The sequence below is a fragment of the Kogia breviceps genome, chromosome 1 (assembly GCF_026419965.1).
Source record: "Kogia breviceps isolate mKogBre1 chromosome 1, mKogBre1 haplotype 1, whole genome shotgun sequence".
Classification (NCBI taxonomy): domain Eukaryota; kingdom Metazoa; phylum Chordata; class Mammalia; order Artiodactyla; family Physeteridae; genus Kogia; species Kogia breviceps.
The window spans coordinates 100,949,544-100,966,817 of record NC_081310.1 but is presented as its reverse complement, the minus strand read 5'-3'; the positions used below and the strand labels follow the sequence as shown (position 1 = coordinate 100,966,817).

General features: G+C 34.8%; 1 protein-coding gene across 3 annotated transcripts in view; it reads left to right on the top strand.

Moving 5' to 3' along the window:
* Positions 1 to 17,274, top strand: part of ARHGAP29 (Rho GTPase activating protein 29) — a 76,987-nt gene that overhangs the window by 45,884 nt on the left and 13,829 nt on the right. For all 3 annotated transcript variants that reach the window (XM_059069860.2, XM_067040169.1, XM_067040171.1), the window contains 5 exons: positions 540 to 677; positions 12,298 to 12,455; positions 12,998 to 13,137; positions 13,418 to 13,522; positions 16,207 to 16,305. In XM_059069860.2, the coding sequence (XP_058925843.1) occupies positions 540 to 677; positions 12,298 to 12,455; positions 12,998 to 13,137; positions 13,418 to 13,522; positions 16,207 to 16,305 (640 nt within the window). The remainder of the gene's footprint in view (positions 1 to 539; positions 678 to 12,297; positions 12,456 to 12,997; positions 13,138 to 13,417; positions 13,523 to 16,206; positions 16,306 to 17,274) is intronic.

The window sequence follows — 17,274 nt, the reverse complement described above, 5'->3', positions numbered from 1 at the left end:
GTGCCCACGTGCTGCTGCTGCCGGGGATCCACACTTTGAGAACCACTATGCTAAGAGATTTTTGCTTATCTTTTGAATTTTGGGGTTTGTTTTTAAAAATATATCTTAGAGCAGTAGTTTAATATTTTTTACTTGATTGTTCAGAAAGTTCACCATTTAGGCAACTGTGTGTATATGTGTACTTATTCTAATACCTGGTAGCAAGACTAGGCTGAAGCTTTGTATTATTTATGAAATATAAAAAATGGTAACTATAAATAGAAAAAGCTATTAAGTAGAAGTGGATGTTTATTTTATAGACAAACAGTATACTAATTGTAAATCATACTTGACTATTCATAAAAGATAAGTGCCCTTGAATTGCTGACCAAAACAGAATATTTCTCTTTAGAAATATTCTATTTAAAATATAGAATATTTCAGAACTTTCATGCATAAGCCTTTTCAGTTATTTAAATTGAGCCTTACTAGAGTAAGCATTTGTTTTAAAATATAGATTCAGTGAACCAGTGTCACTTTTTTCTCTGATACTCCTGAAGGTAGAAGAAGCAAATGAACTCTACAAAGTTTGTGTGACAAATGTTGAAGAAAGACGAAATGATCTAGAAAATACCAAAAGAGAAATTTTAACACAACTCCGGAAACTTGTTTTCCAGTGTGATCTTACCCTTAAAGCTGTAAGTAATTTCTTCAGTATTTTAAAGAGGAAAAAAAAGTCTGTATATCTGAAGAAGGGAGAGGAATTCTTGATGAGTCATGATTCTTATGGGATTTAATTTCTGAGATTAATGGAAAGTTTAGACTTTAAAAGTCGACTCTCAGTTTTTAATACTGGTATGTGGTTTGAGTTTCATTTTTTTAATCTGGTTCTCCACTCCATGGATTGATGATTTGTTCGGTTAAAACTGAAGTCTGAGAGTTTGAAATTGCCTCTATGCCACTGTCTTTCTTGGCTTGGTTGACAAAATGGATTTAATCCCTGGAACTTCTATAAGCAGTATGAGATCTTTCTTCAAAATTTGAGTAAACTAAATATTGAAATTGAACCCAATGGTTTATTTGAGGACAAAGCATCCTGTTCTCAAGTGTTTTCATTTGCCTCTTTACCATGGTTTTTATTTTTAAAATGTATGTGCAAAATACAGTCAGCCCTCTGTATCCATGGGTTCTACATCAGTGGATTCAACCAACCATGGATTGAGAATATTCAGGGGGAACAATTTTCCAGAAACTTCCAAACAGCAAAACTTGAATTTGTCCTGCGCTGGTAACTATTTACGTAGCATTTACGTTGTATTTACAGCTATTTACATAGCATTTACATTGCATTAGGTATTATAAATAACCTAGAGATTACTGAAAGTATACAGGAGGTTGTGCATAATATATATGCAAATGCTATGCTATTTTATATAAGGGACTTGCACATCCGTGGATTTTGGTATTCATGGGTGGTCCTGGAAACAATTCCCCTCAAATACTGAGGAGTGACTGTACCTTTTTTCGGTGTACATTTCACGAGTTTTAACACGTATATAAATTTGTGTAACCACTACTGTCACAGGATTCAGAACAATTCCATCACTCCAAAAAAATTTCCTCATGCTGACCCTTTGTAGTCAAACTCTCCACCCATTCCTTATCCCTGGCAAGTATTGATCTGTTCTCCATCTCTGTAGTTTGGTCTTTTCCACAATGTCATATAAATGCAATCATAGTATGTATCTTTTGGAGATTGGCTTCTTTACTCAGCATAATGCTTTTGAGATTCATCAATGTTATGCATGTATCAATAGTTCATTTCTTTTTATTGCTGAGTTATAGTCCACTATATGAATGTACCGCAGTGTTTATCCATTCACCTGTTGGACAATTGCGTTGTTTCCAGTTTGGGGTGATTAGGAATAGAGCTACTATGAATACTTATTTACAGTTTTTTGTGTAACTATAAGTTTTCACATTTCTTGGGTGAATACCTAGGAGTGAGATTAATTGGTGGTATGGTAAATGGCTGTTTAACTTTATAAGAAATTGCCAAACTGTTTTCCAGAGTAGCCATAACATTTTTCATTCTAACCAGCAATGTGTGAGAGTTCCAGTTGTTCTGCATCCTTGACAACACTTGTCAGTTTTTGTTTTTATATTTTTGCTGTTCTTAGGTAGTGGTTTTAATTTGTGTTTTTTAGAATGACTTACAATATTGAGCATCTTTTAAGGGGCTTGTTTGCAATCTATGTTTTGCCTATTCTTTTGGATTGACTTGTTTGTTTTCTTATTGTTGAGCTGGCATATATTGTCTTCCAGTCTGAAGCATATCTTTATTCTTTCAGCAGTGTCTTTCAGGGAGCAGTAAGTTTTAAGAAATTAAGTCTAACTTAATTTCTTCCTTTATGGGTCATGCTTTTGGTATTATATCTAAGAGTGCTTCATCTAACCCAAGATCGCAAAGACTTCTATGTTTTCTACTAAAACTTTTATAGTTTGACATTGAGAAATGATCCACTTTAAGTTAATTTTTTATAAGGTGTGAAGTATAGGTTGAAATTCATTTTTTGCATATGGATGTTGTATTAAAATTATACACATGGGACTTTAATTTATAGAGGTGACTGAATGTTGACGTGGAGAGGTCAATGTCATTGAAAAATGAATTACTTAGATTTCCTGAGAGAAGGGAACACACTATGCCACACAGGGCCATAAAGGTACCAGGTATGGTGAAGCAGAAGCAGGAGTGAGGGGAGAGTTGAGTATAAAGCCTTTATTGGGGTTTCTGGGGAAAGGCAAGGTAGGACAGGATAAGCAATAAAGGATTGGCTAGTTTGTGTAATTTCAGTGGGCTTTGGGGGATAGGGATGGCCTGCAATTGCTTGGTACCTGGCCCTGGGATGATTTAGGGCAAGGTGAAATATTGGCTTGGTGTTTGAGAGTTAGATAGAGATGGTTGGAGTTGCATATGAAAGACATGCATGTTCCCCGGCTAAGAATGGGCTAGCATTGGGAGGAGCAGTCTCTCCCCAGCCAGCAAGCTTTTTAAGATATTAAAACATCATGAAATACAGAAAATTTTTTGAAAAAACATGGTTAATACAGATGTCCACTTGTTCCAATACTGTTTGTTGAAGGCACTGTGCCATCGCCATTGAATTGCCTTTACATCTTTGTCAAAAATCAATTGACCGTGTTTTTGTAGTTCAATTTCTAGTTTATCTGTTTTGTTCCATGGATATATATATATGTTTCTATCGTTTTGTCAAAACACTACTAGGTTGATTACTGGTGTTGTCTAGCAAGTCTTAAAATCAGGTACTGTGAGTCTTCCAACTTTATTCTTTTCAGAATCGTTTTGAGTGTTTCAGATCCTTTGACTTTCATAAAAATGTTAGAATCACCTTGTCTGTATCTACAAAAAAATCATGCTAACATTTTGATTGGAATTGTGTTAAATCTTAATCAGATTAGGGAGAATTAACTATATACATAGCATCTTAACTATATGTTTCCAATCCATGAACACAGTATGTGTCTCCATTTATTTAGGTAAATGATAGTTTTAATCAGCATTTTGTAGTTTTTAACATGTAAGTCTTTCCCATGTTATGTTAGATTTAAGCTTGTGTATGTAAGTGTTTATTTGGGGGTCTGTTGTGAATGTGATTGATATAAATAAATACGTGATTTATGTGTACATGTGTATATGTATCTATGCATACATACATACACACTTATTTAATTTCAAATTCATTTATTCATTGTTAGTGTTGAGAAATACAAATGATTTTTGTATGTTGATTTTGTATCTTGCAACCTTGCTAAACTCACTTATTAGTTCTAGGAACGTTTTTTGCAGAATCATTGGGGTTTTCTACATAAAAAAATCACATTTGCAAAGAGGGATAGTTTTCTTTCTTTCTTTCAAACTATTCCTTTTTTACTTTTTCTTATTGCACTGGCTGGGACTTACAGTTCATTGTTGAATAGGAGTGTGAGAAAAGACATCTTTGCCTTATTCTTGATCTTAGGAAGAAAACAGTCTCATCATTAAACATGGTGATAGCTGTAAGTTTTTTTAAAGATACCTTTTATCATGTTAAAGAATTTTCCCTTTTTCTAGTTTACTGAGAATTTTATCATGAAGATCTTGGATCTTATCAAATGAGGATTTTTTTGCTTCATTTGATGTGATAATATAATTTTTCTTCTTCAGTCTCTTAATACGATGGATTACATTTGATATTTGAGTGTTCATCTAGCCTTGCATTCTTGGGATAAGCTGCTCTTGGTTATGATGCATTGTTCCTTTTCTATATTGCTGGATTCAATTTGCTAATATTTTGTTGAGTATTTTTTTTCTTCTCTGTTAATGAAAGATGCTGGTATTATGTTTTTGTTTAGTTAGTTTTTTTCTTATACTGCCTTTGTCTGGTTTTGGAGTCAGGGTAATTTTGGCCTCATAAAATAAGTTGGGAAATGCTCCTTCCTATTCTATTGTCTGGAAGAGATTGTGTAGAATTGGTGTTATTTCTTTAAATGTTTGGTGGCATTCCCTGGTGTAAGCATCTGGGCTTGGAGTTTTCATTTTTGGAAGATCTTTCACTATGTATTCAATTTCTTTTTATATAAGCCTATTTGAGTTAGTTATTTCTTTTTAGGTGAATTTTGGTATTTTGTGGAAGTAGGTCCCTCCCTTTCATCTAAGTTATTGTATTTATGTGCATAGAGTTGTTAATAACTCTTATCCTTTCAGTGTCTCACTGGGCTGTAATGATATCCTTTCTTTCATTCCTGATTTTGGTAATTTTGTGCCTTCTCTCTCACTTCCTCTCTCTCTGGTTAGTCTGGCTACAGGTTTATAAATTTCATTGATCTTTTCTGAGAAACAGCTTTAGATTTCATTGGTTTTTCTCTAGTTGTCTTTTAAAATTTTTATTTCTGCTTTTTATTGCTTCTGCTTGCTTTGCGTTTATTTTGTTATTCTTTTTAGTTTCTTAAAGGTAGAAGCTTAGGTTTCATCAAGACCTCTGCCTTTTTAATACAAATATTTAATGATTTAAATTTCCCTCTAAGCACTACTTATCTACATCCCACAAATTTTGAATTCGTACTTCCATTTTTATACAGTTCAAAATATTTTCTAATTTCCCTTGAAACTTCATATTTTACCTGTGGATATTGTAGAAGCTTGTTATTTAATTTCTAATTATTTGAGGATTTTCTGGATATCTTCCTGATATTGATTTCTAGTTTAATTCTGTTATGGTGAAAGAAATACTTTGTATGATTTTAATTCTCTTAAATTTGTTATGGTTTGCTTTATGATCCAGGATATGGTCTATCTTGGTGCCTGGTCCATGTGTGTGCACTTGAAAGAATGTGTGTTCTACTGTTGTGGGCTGGAGTATTTTGTAAATGTCAATTAGTTCCTTTTGGTTTATGGTGTTATTTATTTCTTCTGTATCCTTGATGATTTACTTTTTATTTATGTAATTATTGAGAAAGGAGTTTTGAAGCTCTCAATATACTGTACATTTTTAATTCTATCAGTTTTTGCTTTATATATTTTGAATCTCTCAGTTGCTTATATATTAATGATTGTTATATATTCTTGGTGACTTGATCCTTTTATCTTTATGAAATGTCTTCTTTTATCCTGGTAATTTTCCTTGCCTTTTAGTCTACATTATTTAATATTGATAGAAGTATTTAAGTTTTCTTTTTATTATTTTTAGTATAGTATATCTTTTCCATTTGTTTACTTTTAATCACTGTATCTTAAATGAAGTTCTTATATAGCATATTGTTCAGTGTTGATTTTTTAAAAATCTATTTTGATGATCTCTGTCTTTTAAATGAAATGTTTGGACCATTTATATTTAATGTAAATATATGTTCAGATTTAGGCCTACTATTTTTTATTTGTTTTCTATTTGTACCTTATGTTTCCCTTCATCTGTTTCCCTTTTGCTGCCTTATTTTGTATAAATTGATAATTTTTTAGAATTATATTTTAATTCATCTATTTATCTATTAAAGATTTAATCTGTTTTATATATTAGAATTATATTTTAATTTATCTAAAAGGATTATCTAACTTAATTTATCTCTTATGTACATTTTAATTTATCTATTGGGTCTTTGATTATATCTGTTTGTATAGTGATTTTTGTTTAAATGGTTACACTATATATATATATGTATATGTATATATATGTACTTTTCAGTCTACTTAGAACTAATATTTTACCAAGTTCAAGTGGAATGTAAAAACTATACCACCATATAAGTTCCTTTATTCATTTTGGGTTGTGCTTGATACATGTATATTATATCTATGTACTTTGAAAACCTCACCAGACAATCTTATAATTTTTGTTTTCAAAAGTCTCATATTTTAGAGAAGAGAAGAAAAATAGTCTTTACATTTACCCAGATATTTACCGTTTCTGTTGTTATTCTTTCACTCCAAAGTTCCATCTTCTCTGTGGTATTATTTCTCTTTTGTCTAAAGAACTTCCTTTCCCATTTCTTTTATAGTTGGTCTCCTGGTGATGAATGCTCTTGGTTGTCTTTCATCTGAGAATGTCTTTACTTCTTCGTTCCGGAAGGATATTTTCACTGGTTGTAGAATTCGGTTCTTTTCTTTCAACACTTTAAAAATGTTATTCCACTGCCTTCTTGCATCCATAGTTTCCAATGAGAAATCTATAGTCATTTGAATCAGTGTTCCCCTATGTGGCATGAATTGTTTTGGTTTGGTTTGGTTTTTTGGCTGCTTGCAAAATTTTTTCTTTATCTTTCAGTTTCAACAGTTTGATTACAATGTATTTGGGTGTGGATTTTGTTGAGTTTCTCATATTTGGGGTTTACTGAACTTCTTGAATCTGCAAGTTTGACTTTTGCAGTATTGGGGAACTTTTTGGCTATTTTTTCTTTAAATATTTTTTTGTAACACACTCCCCTCTTCCTCTAAGACTCTAAAGACTCAAATGCCAGACCTTTTGCTATTATCCCACAGGAACGTGGGACCTTTTTTCCCCCCAATCTTTTTTTCCTCTTGTTCTACTGATCTAGCTTCAAGTTCACTGACTCTTTCCTTTGTTATCTCCATTTTTTTATACAGTCAATCCAGTCAATTTTTTGTTTTGAATATTATATTTTTCAGTAGTAAAATTTCCTCGTTTCTTTTTTATATCTTCCAATTCTCTGATGAGACCTCAGTCTTTCCACGTTTTAATATTGTTGGCCCTTATTTCTTGAAACCGTTATAATATCTGCTTTAAAGTCTTTATCTGATAATTCAAATAGCTGAGTCATCTCAGGGTTGGTATCTGTTTATTATCTTTTCTCTTGTGAGTCACTGAGATTTTCCTGGTTCTTTGTGTGACAAGTAGTTTTGGATGATATCCTAGACATTTGCAATATTACCTTATATGACTCTGGGTTTTCTTTATAACCTATATTGAATGTTGATTCTTAAAAGGTTTTGCAGGCATTTGATCTAGCTAGGTTCACTCTTCAACTTCTAAGGGCTCCCTTCTAGGTCTTCTGACTGGGAAACTGTAGTCAACCTAGTCTGCTGCTTTAAGAGCCAAGTAGGGGAAGGATAAAGAGAAAGAAAAAACAGGAATTTCAGACCCCTCACTCTTCAGACCACAGTTCATCTACTTATAGAGAATTCCCCTCTGCTTATAGAGAAGAGTTTTAGATGTCTATTCTGCTGCTACTGCCATCACTGCCACTGCCACAAGACTTCATCTTCGGGCTTGGGGCTTGCTTTGGGGGCTGGGGCAGGAGAGAAAACAAACATACAAAAGAAACCAAAGCATTTGCCCCACTCTTTCAGTCACATTTATTTGAGTAGGAGCTGTGTACTAGCTGGGAAACACAGTAGCAGAAAAAAAATAACAGGAAGCATACCACTAATTGGTCATACCTTGATTTGTAGTTTATTTCCACAGTCTACCTGCTACCATTTACTTTTCAGAGCCCTCAGATAGCTAATCCATGCATTCTGTTAAGGGTTTTTAGGAAAATTCATTGAGAGACTGTGGGAAGTGAGCTTATTCCATCTGAATCAGAAGTCTTCCTTACAATGTTTCAGGGTGTTTAAAATTGTATTTCATTTATTTATCAAATTCTGATTAATTATTATGTGGTTAATTTACAGAATCAATTTTCATAAAATTATTTAAAAGAATTACAAAAATCCCAGGATCCAAAATTCCCATGTAAATTATTTAAGCCAGTCTTTTACCTTTAACAAGTCCTTTTCACCTCAAACAATAGCTAATGATAGCTAAGATTATGTGCTTGCCAGTGCCTTATGCTCTTTGCCTTCATTAACTCATTTAATTTTCACAGAGTCCTACTAGGTAAAAACAGTTATTTTAAGCTCTATTTTACCAATGAGGAAACTAAAGCTTAGAAAGCCTTTCTTCTCAAAATGTATTCCTTGGACCAGTCACATTCTCATTCCTTTGGAAGCCTGTGAGGAATGCAGAATCTTGGGTTTCAGCCCAGACTTTTGGTATCAGAATCTGCATTTTGAACAAGATCCCCTATAATATATATTTGTACATTAACTTTTTTTGAAACACAGGTTTAGAGAAGTTATAAATAACTTGATATCAAGGTCACCCAGCATGTAAGTTGTAAAGCTAGGGTAGACCCTGGTTGAATAACTTCAGAGCCCGTGCTCCTAAATACTATGCTGTCTTACTGAATGATTACTTAGCCTGGATTTGAACAGCTCCAAATTTAATATGATGTTTATATTGAGCTAAAAAAAAAGACCTGTTTTCTTGTGGACCTTTCAAGTTGTACTGTACTGATATAATCCCTCTTCCACAAGATAGTACTTTAAATATTTAAAGATAGTTATTACCTTCTCTCCCGGGATGTTTTTTTTCCAGGCTAAACACCCCCAAATCTGATTACTTTTCTTCATGTGACATGGTTTTGAGTTCTCTCATGAGCTTAATCTTGTTTGTCCACCTCCCTCTTAAAAAGTGATGCTATTTGGTGATCTAACAATTATGATTTCTTTTAATTTGATGTGATATAAACAAGAAGTTACCTAATTTTGTATATAACATCTGTATTTATTAATGCCTACTATTTATTTAAAAGAAATGTAACACAGATACCTGCTCTCAAGGAGTTTAACATTTATTTAGGGGGAGAGAATTAATACATCTGAAAAATTGGAGAGCAGTACATATCAGTGTATGAAGTAGACTTTGAGGTTAAAGTTCCCCAAACTTGAACAAATCCCCAAACTCCTGAAAATCACTACAGCATGTAATGTATAGAGACAGTTTATAGAAAATTTCTCTCTATATATTTGTGAGCAGAATTTCTTACTAGCTGGAGTTCTTTTGAACCAGTTTAATCAGTTTTACTTATTCTGTATGGCATTATTCACATGAAGATCCAAGCAGATACCAAATCCAACATTGAGTTCTTGAATATTGGTGTTTTTTCCCAGGTAAGAGCCATAATTTTCTCAGATTTCTTTATGTTTTCTTCTCCATCAAAGCAGGAGAATTGGGGGATTTTGGTGACTTATTTTACAACACCATCTCCCAAATTGTTTTTAAAAGAATTTTATTTTCACTCTAGGATATGTTATTGTTTATATCATTGCAGAGAAAACAAAATTATTTGAAATGTAAGGATGCTAGACACAGTTATATTCACTCACTGTCTTAAGAAGGATATACAAATCAGTTTCATGTCCCAGCAAAATTGTAAGTTATATCGTGAACATCAAGAATTACTCCTGAATATTCAAAATTGTCTTGAATTATGAAGTATTGAAGGGTATGGGATGTAGATCATAATTACATTACTAAGTGAGAGGAAGGAGAAATTACCAAGTCAGTCACTAAAGACCTAATCAAATCAGTGGGCTTTGAAGAATGGGAAACAATAGTACAAGAGTTTTTCCTTTTGTTTTAAAGAGTATTCAAGAAAAATTTATCTTTTTAAAAATATAGGATAGACAATTATTATATTGCACAAAAATTAATTTTTAGATTATTGCTAATCTATATGGGAGACTCTGTTCCCATTGATTTGATATTATGGCATCTTCTCTTTCAACAACTGTCAGAAAAATGTGTGCTAATCTATGTGCCCATGGAATAGCTAAAAATTATATGTAGGTGACAAAAGCTGGGCATAGAGTTGGAAGTCCTATGTGCTTGAGTGAGCAGTACCAGGAAATGTGCAGAATTGCAGTATGACCTTGACTGATAACACATTCTACTACTATTCATTTGGTCATTTCCCCTTTATGAAGCACTTAGGACACTGTGCTACACATTGGGGACCTAGAAGAAAAGGACCAAGTCCCTGACTCAGGAAGGGATTGGCGAACAAAAAGATCTTAAGAGGCATGATGGTTTTTGAGGTACCCATGAGCCACCCCAGTTAAGATGCCCAGCAAGTCCTGCCGGATCTACCCCAAGGGGACCTCCATCTTTAGCATTTCTGTTAGGTGAGGGAGAAGGCTGAATCATTTAGGGAAAAGAGATTTTAAGATTGGGCTTCCAATATATATTATTGCTTAAGTCTTTATTATTAATAAGTACCCAGAGACAAACATTCAGCACATGAACGATTATGCCAGTATATTCATTTGGCTTTTTAAATTATTGGTGTTTCTAACTAGATTCATAGAGCTTATTAAAAAGTATTAAAAATGAACAGTCAGTTAGTTACCTTCACTCAAGAGAGTAAGTTCAGTTTACCATTAACTGGAGAATTCCCTGATTGTAGCTAATTGCTGGACTTAAACTTTACCATCCACAGTTTGAATTTCCTATGTTCCTTGAAAGAGGGCACAAACAAGCTATTCATTTATGTGCATTTTTCAAATACTATTTATGCTGACTCTTAGTTTTCCTTGGAGAAGTCCTGTCTATCTTGGAAAGGACTTAGAGGCTAATCAGAAGTTCAACATATCATCTGGTATAATCAAAAGAGATGAAAGAGGAAACATGGCAGTCTTTGAAATAACATTAAGCCAATTGAAATTTGGCATTCATTCACATTTCCCACACAGGAGTCGGAGTGGCATTTAGAAAAATAAATCAGATCATGTTATAGCTCTTAACACCCTTTTAAAACCTTCCACTGGCTTCCTTCAGTTGTACTTAAATCCAGACCCTTACCTTAGTTTAGATTACATCTTCCCCTTCTGGCTTCATCTCAAACTGAAATGCCACGCTGACCTTCCATCTGTTTCTTGAGCATGACAAGTTCTTTCTTACTCACTTTTGCCCTAGGATCTTTGCACTACCTCTTCCGTTTGTCTGGATTGGTCTTCTCCATGAAACTTCACACTGACTCTTTCTTATATCAGGTCTCAGTTCAGATGTTTCCTCTTCAGAGAGTCCTTCACCAAACTGTCATGTCAAAAGTACCCTTTTGCAAGCATATACCTGGTCATATTCCATAACCTGACAATATTATATCATATTCGTAGCAGTTTTCAGTACCAGAAATTATCTTATTTACTCAGTTTGTCCTCTCTCTCCAACACCACCCTCAGGAAAATGCAGACTCTTATGAGGGCTGGGATCTCATCTGTTTATTTGCCATAGTATACCCAAAGCCTGGGTTTCTGTGAACATGAGAGTAGTTAATTCATGTACAGCTCTCAGAATGGATCTGGCATATTGTAAGCACGCTCCAGCTGCTATTGTTGTTGTTACTATAAGTGGCAGTAGTGACAGTATATTTAGTCATTTGTAGAAACTCAGTGGAATAATGTATTTTGAAGAGACTCAGGATCGTACCTAATTATAAAAACTGAGTGCTGTAGGACACATTATAAGTATAAAGCATTTCTATTTGTAAAGAATTGAAGAAGTGAACGTCAGAATAACAGAGTTCTGATTGGAATATTTTTCCCCATGTTTTTCAGTTTAGACAGTTGTGGTCAGACCATCATTACAGAGCTGGAGATCCTCAAAAAAATATCTGTCTCCTAAAATTGTGAACCGTTAGGGACATGGGGTTGTGCTTTTAAACGTTTCAGATTAAAAACAGTTTTGTCAGAAATGATTGCTCTTAGGTATTGGATTAAGACGTTCTTTTTTTTTTTTTTTTTTTCCTGATTTAGACCTGGTACTGACTCAGGCAACATAGTGTGCTCTTGAGAAGATTCACTGTTGAGCTCTTCACTGTGTGACCTTTTTCTTGGTGCTGTCAGTTGAAATAAATGTGTATTTACGCAGCATTCTCTATAACATGAGTTACATTGCCTTTTGTTTCTATCTGTTCCCACAGGTAACAGTTAACCTCTTCCAGATGCAGCACCTGCAGGCTGCCTCCCTCGCGAACAATTTACAGTCTCTCTGTGATGGTGCCAAACTCTATGACCCAGGCCAGGAGTACAGTGAATTTGTCAGGGCCACGAATTCAACTGAGGAAGAAAAAGTTGATGGGTGAGAATTAATGTTAGGTGAAATTATTTCAAGGCATAAAACCTTTACTGTTAAGTTTCCTATCTAGTGTCAGGTGATGTTTTTTTCTAACAGTGGTAGAATTGACTTTAAAACCTTCTGAATTTTTAAAATATTATTTAAGATGTGACTCACTTAAGAGTAAAGCTTTCCATTTTAACACAGAGCTCAGTTCTTTGAGATTTAGAAATCCTTTGAGAATGGCAAATCATGGTCATATCAATTTCGAATGTCCACAAATTTAACAACCTACATTTTCCACACAGGTTATACCAGATAAGTTTAACCTGATATGAATAATGGACTGTACTTTTGCTATTCTTTTCTGTGTTTCAGCTATAATAAATACAAATGATTAATAAGTTTTATTCACATCTCTTTTAAGAAGTTCAACAGTATAATATGGTTTGTTCCTAATATTTAGTTAATTTAATTACTCTGTTCATTAAATTAACAGATTTTCCTGAAAATAGAATAAAGTAGTCATGCTTCTGAATGATGAGCTTTATTTGGGTTTTTCTTAGGAATGTAAATAAACAGTTAACAAATACCCCTCACACTTCTGGATATGGACCTTCCGACTCTTTAGAAGATGTTGTGCGCCTTCCCGACAACTCTAATAAGATTGAAGAGGACACATGTTCTAACAGTGCAGACATATCAGGTAGTGTTTCACATTAAAGAGAGCACTAATTTATGAAAGATCAAATTGTTTAAATGTGATCATTAAATGAATTGCAGCTCTGGAATTTAGAAATCAGGCCTTGAATTGTAACCTTATGAGGTTTTATTCACAGTTGTGAGCACTGTTCTTGTCTTACAGTCAGTTGCTTAACATTGTTAAAGAAGTTTGACTTGTCTCATTTTAAGTAATGTCATGGTTTTGAAACACTTATGAAATTTGTCTGTAGCCAAGTTTGACTTTAAATATTCTTTTCTTAAAGGTCCTTCTTTTATAAGGTCATGGACATTTGGGATGTTTAGTGATTCTGAGAGCACTGGAGGAAGCAGTGAATCTAGATCTCTGGATTCTGAATCTATAAGTCCAGGTACATAAGTATTTAAGTCTAGAGTGAAAAATTCAATGACAGATTAAAATTTTCCTTTTGGGGGATATTTTTAACTACCTTCTTTCTCTTTTTTTAAATTGATGTATGGTTGATTTACAATATTGTGTTAGTTTTAAGTGTACAGCAAAGTGATTAGGTTATACATATATTTATGTGTATATCTATATACTTTTTTTTTTTTTTTTTTGCGGTATGCGGGCCTCTCACTGTTGTGGCCTCTCCCGCTGCAGAGCACAGGCTCCGGACGCGCAGGCTCAGCGGCCACGGCTTACAGGCCCAGCCGCTCCACGGCATGTGGGATCCTCCCAGACCGGGGCACAAACCCGTGTCCCCTGCATCAGCAGGCGGACTCTCAACCACTGTGCCACCAGGGAAGCCCTATATACTTTTTTGATTCCTTTCCATTATAGTTTAGTAAAAGATACTGAATATAGTTCCCTGTGCTATATGGTAAATCCTTGTTGTTTATAACTATCTTATTTTTATAATGAACTGTCTCATAGAGAGGAGTTTGTACATATATGTGTACAGTTTAAATAAAAATAATAGAACAAAAAAAAATAGAACAAACCCTTATATATTCAACACCTAGCCTAAGAAATAAAACATTAGTATATTAGAAGGCCCCTATGTATACCTCCTTGATAACCTTGCTCTATCACCCCCCGAGATGAGCCATCATCCTGAATTTTGTTAATCTTTCCCTGGCTATTTTAAATGTTTTAGTACTTATCTAGTTGAGCTTTGCCCACTTTGGAGTAGTATGCAGATGAAATCATACTATTCTTTTGTGACTTCTTTCAAGCATCTTTTTTTTGAGATTCATATTGATATGAGAAGCTGTTTTTATTTTATACTGTATAGTATATAGTATTCCGTTTTATGAACATAACTGTGATTATCTGTCTTTTGGATTGTTTTGTAGTTAATCACTATAATGAACTGTACAGTTAACAACAGTTCTTGTGCCTGTGATAATTTCATTTTTTATAAATGTGCTTTAAGGTACTTTGATAGTCTCATGCTCCTTAGAGAGGCAGAATAGATGTTTTTAACTCTCCCTTAGTGGCTTCAAAGAGAATGACTTGCCAGAGGCAATGCAGCTAGCAAGAGAAGGTGTCACTTGAACCCTTGAGATTATTACTTTCGATGTTCTTTCTCTTCCGCTTTTCTACCAGAGACTTTTCCCAGTCTTGTTCTTCCTGGCTAAATTTCTTTCTCCTAAGATCTTGGCACTGCAGGAGATAAGTTAGGATTTAACCTACCTCAGAGTCCAAGGCTTTGTTTTTTTTTTCTGGTGTTCTACATATTACAGAAATTTTATTCATGTAAATAAAGCCCTTGAATTTAAAGTTAGAAATGACTTCCATGCCGTACTGGGGTTTACAGGCGGATTGTCAGCAACTACTTTGCGTCCTACTTTAAAATTATAGCTGTTCAGGGACACTCTGGAGATGCAATCCTAAATATTTAACTGAATATTTGTAATTAGCTTTGTAAAAACAGAGTGGTTCTAGCTATCCCCAGAAATTAAGAGGCAGTCTAGAGCCAGCTCTAAATTATTTGGAATCCTGTAAGACTTCATGTGGTAAAGACAGAAATTTGGAAACTGGTCGCATGATAAATGGGTGAAGACTGAGGGATGCATAGCCTGGGAAAGAGGAAAACTGGGGACGTGACAGCTGTTCTCAGACATTGAAGTGTAAAAGGGTGAGAGTCAGAGTGCTTGTTTGCTCCTTTAGGGAGACATGTGACCAAGAGCTGGGATTTATAGGTGGCAGCTTTCTGCTCAGCAATACAAGGAAGTCATTTTACAGTTAGAATAGTTCTAAAATGAACATGTGGTCTCATGATTTCTTAGTCATTGGAGAATACATTCAAAACAAAAACTAGATGACCACCTTTTAAGCATAGTTTGAAGGCAGGGGGAATCTTTTGGGAAAGATGTGGTTTAAATAATTTGTAAAGCCCTTTCTAACTCTGAACCTAAGACTGTTATGTTAAGGCCTTGAGTTAATTGTAACCTTCCACTTAGACACAGCCCTGTGTGTATATCAGCAGGGAGCAAATAAACCTCATTACCTGGTTGGGCTGCTTCCAAACATGCTTTGAGACACATGGCAGAGTCCTTGGCTGACAATTTGTATCCTGTGCTCTCAGCCCTGCCAGGATCATTGGTCCTGGTTCCTGATCTTTTGTCTTACTGGCAACATAAATGTGACGATACTATTGTATTGCTATATTTGTAGATTTTTGTATATTTTAGAAAGCTTTAGGTTACATTGTAAGTATTTCTTTATCACTTAATTCAACAAGCATTTAATGATAACTTTACCATTGTGCCAGCTATTCTGTCAGACATTAGATATAAGACTTGAATAGAAAATACTCCCTGTCCTTGAGTTTATAATCTCCAGCACGTACTATCAGAAGTTGACAGTAAGGTTCATTGGAATGTGTGATCCTCAATTTTAAATTTATTTGGAAAAGTCAGATTTGGCTCAGTTCTCTTTTGTTCCCGAGAGTATCAGAATCCCCTGTATCCCAAGTCTGTGAATGGAAGCAAATGTTTACACTGTAGTTAATATAATAGTATGACTTGCATTATTCAAAAAATGTTGTCACTACCCATTTCTTAAATTCTACAATGAATTTTCTTTTAGGAGACTTTCATCGAAAACTTCCACGAACTCCATCCAGTGGAACCATGTCTTCTGCAGATGATCTGGATGAAAGAGAGCCACCTTCCCCTTCAGAATCTGGTATTACACTCACCTGAATCAAGTTTTCACTCAACCAGTTGAATCAGTAGCATTGCATGATATTAGAGAAAAAATAGTATGATTTAAAGAATTCCTTTACTGTGTATTTTTTAAAAAGGCATTATGGTGACTTAAATATATCCTAACAGATTATGTACAGGTATGGGTTGATAATGTATTAATCAAATGTTACAAGTAAAAATATAAGAATAAACAGCAAAACCACTGGAGCCAAAATGTATTAGCATGTTGATAAAATAGGCTAGATATTTTGGTGTTTCGTAAATCTAATAGTGACTTAATTGTTCAGAGTGTTGCAATACATGAGACATTATATTCATGAGAATTTCTATATGAGAAAAGCCTCTTCAAAAGAAATAGTCTGGGCTTCCCTGGTGGCGCAGTGGTTGAGAGTCCGCCTGCCGATGCAGGGGACGCGGGTTCGTGCCCCAGTCCGGGAAGATCTCACGTGCCGTGGAGCGGCTGGGCCCGTGGGCCATGACCGCTGAGCCTGCGCATCTGGAGCCTGTGCTCCGCAACGGGAGAGGCCACAACAGTGAGAGGCCTGCGTACTGCAAAAAAAAAAAGAAAAAGAAAAAGAAATAGTGTAAGAAGCTAGGCAAGAAAAGTAAATACATGTACTTCTTGAGGGCAGGGAAAGTTGTGGATGCTGAAGGGTATAAAAGAGAAGTCATGTTAATGGCTTCATTTGAGACCTCCAGATACCTGTTCTGGTATCATTTTCTTAAATAGTATAAGAACATCTGACCTCTGGTAGGATTTTTTTTTTTTTTTTGGCTGCGTTGGGTCTTTGTTGCTGCGCTCGGGCCTTCTCTAGTTGTGGCGAGCGGGGTCCACTCCTCATTGCGGTGCGCAGGCTTCTCCCTGCGGTGCGCAGGCTTCTCCCTGCAGTGGCCTCTCTTGCTGCAGAGCATGGGCTCTAGGCACGTGGGCTTCAGTAGTTGTGGC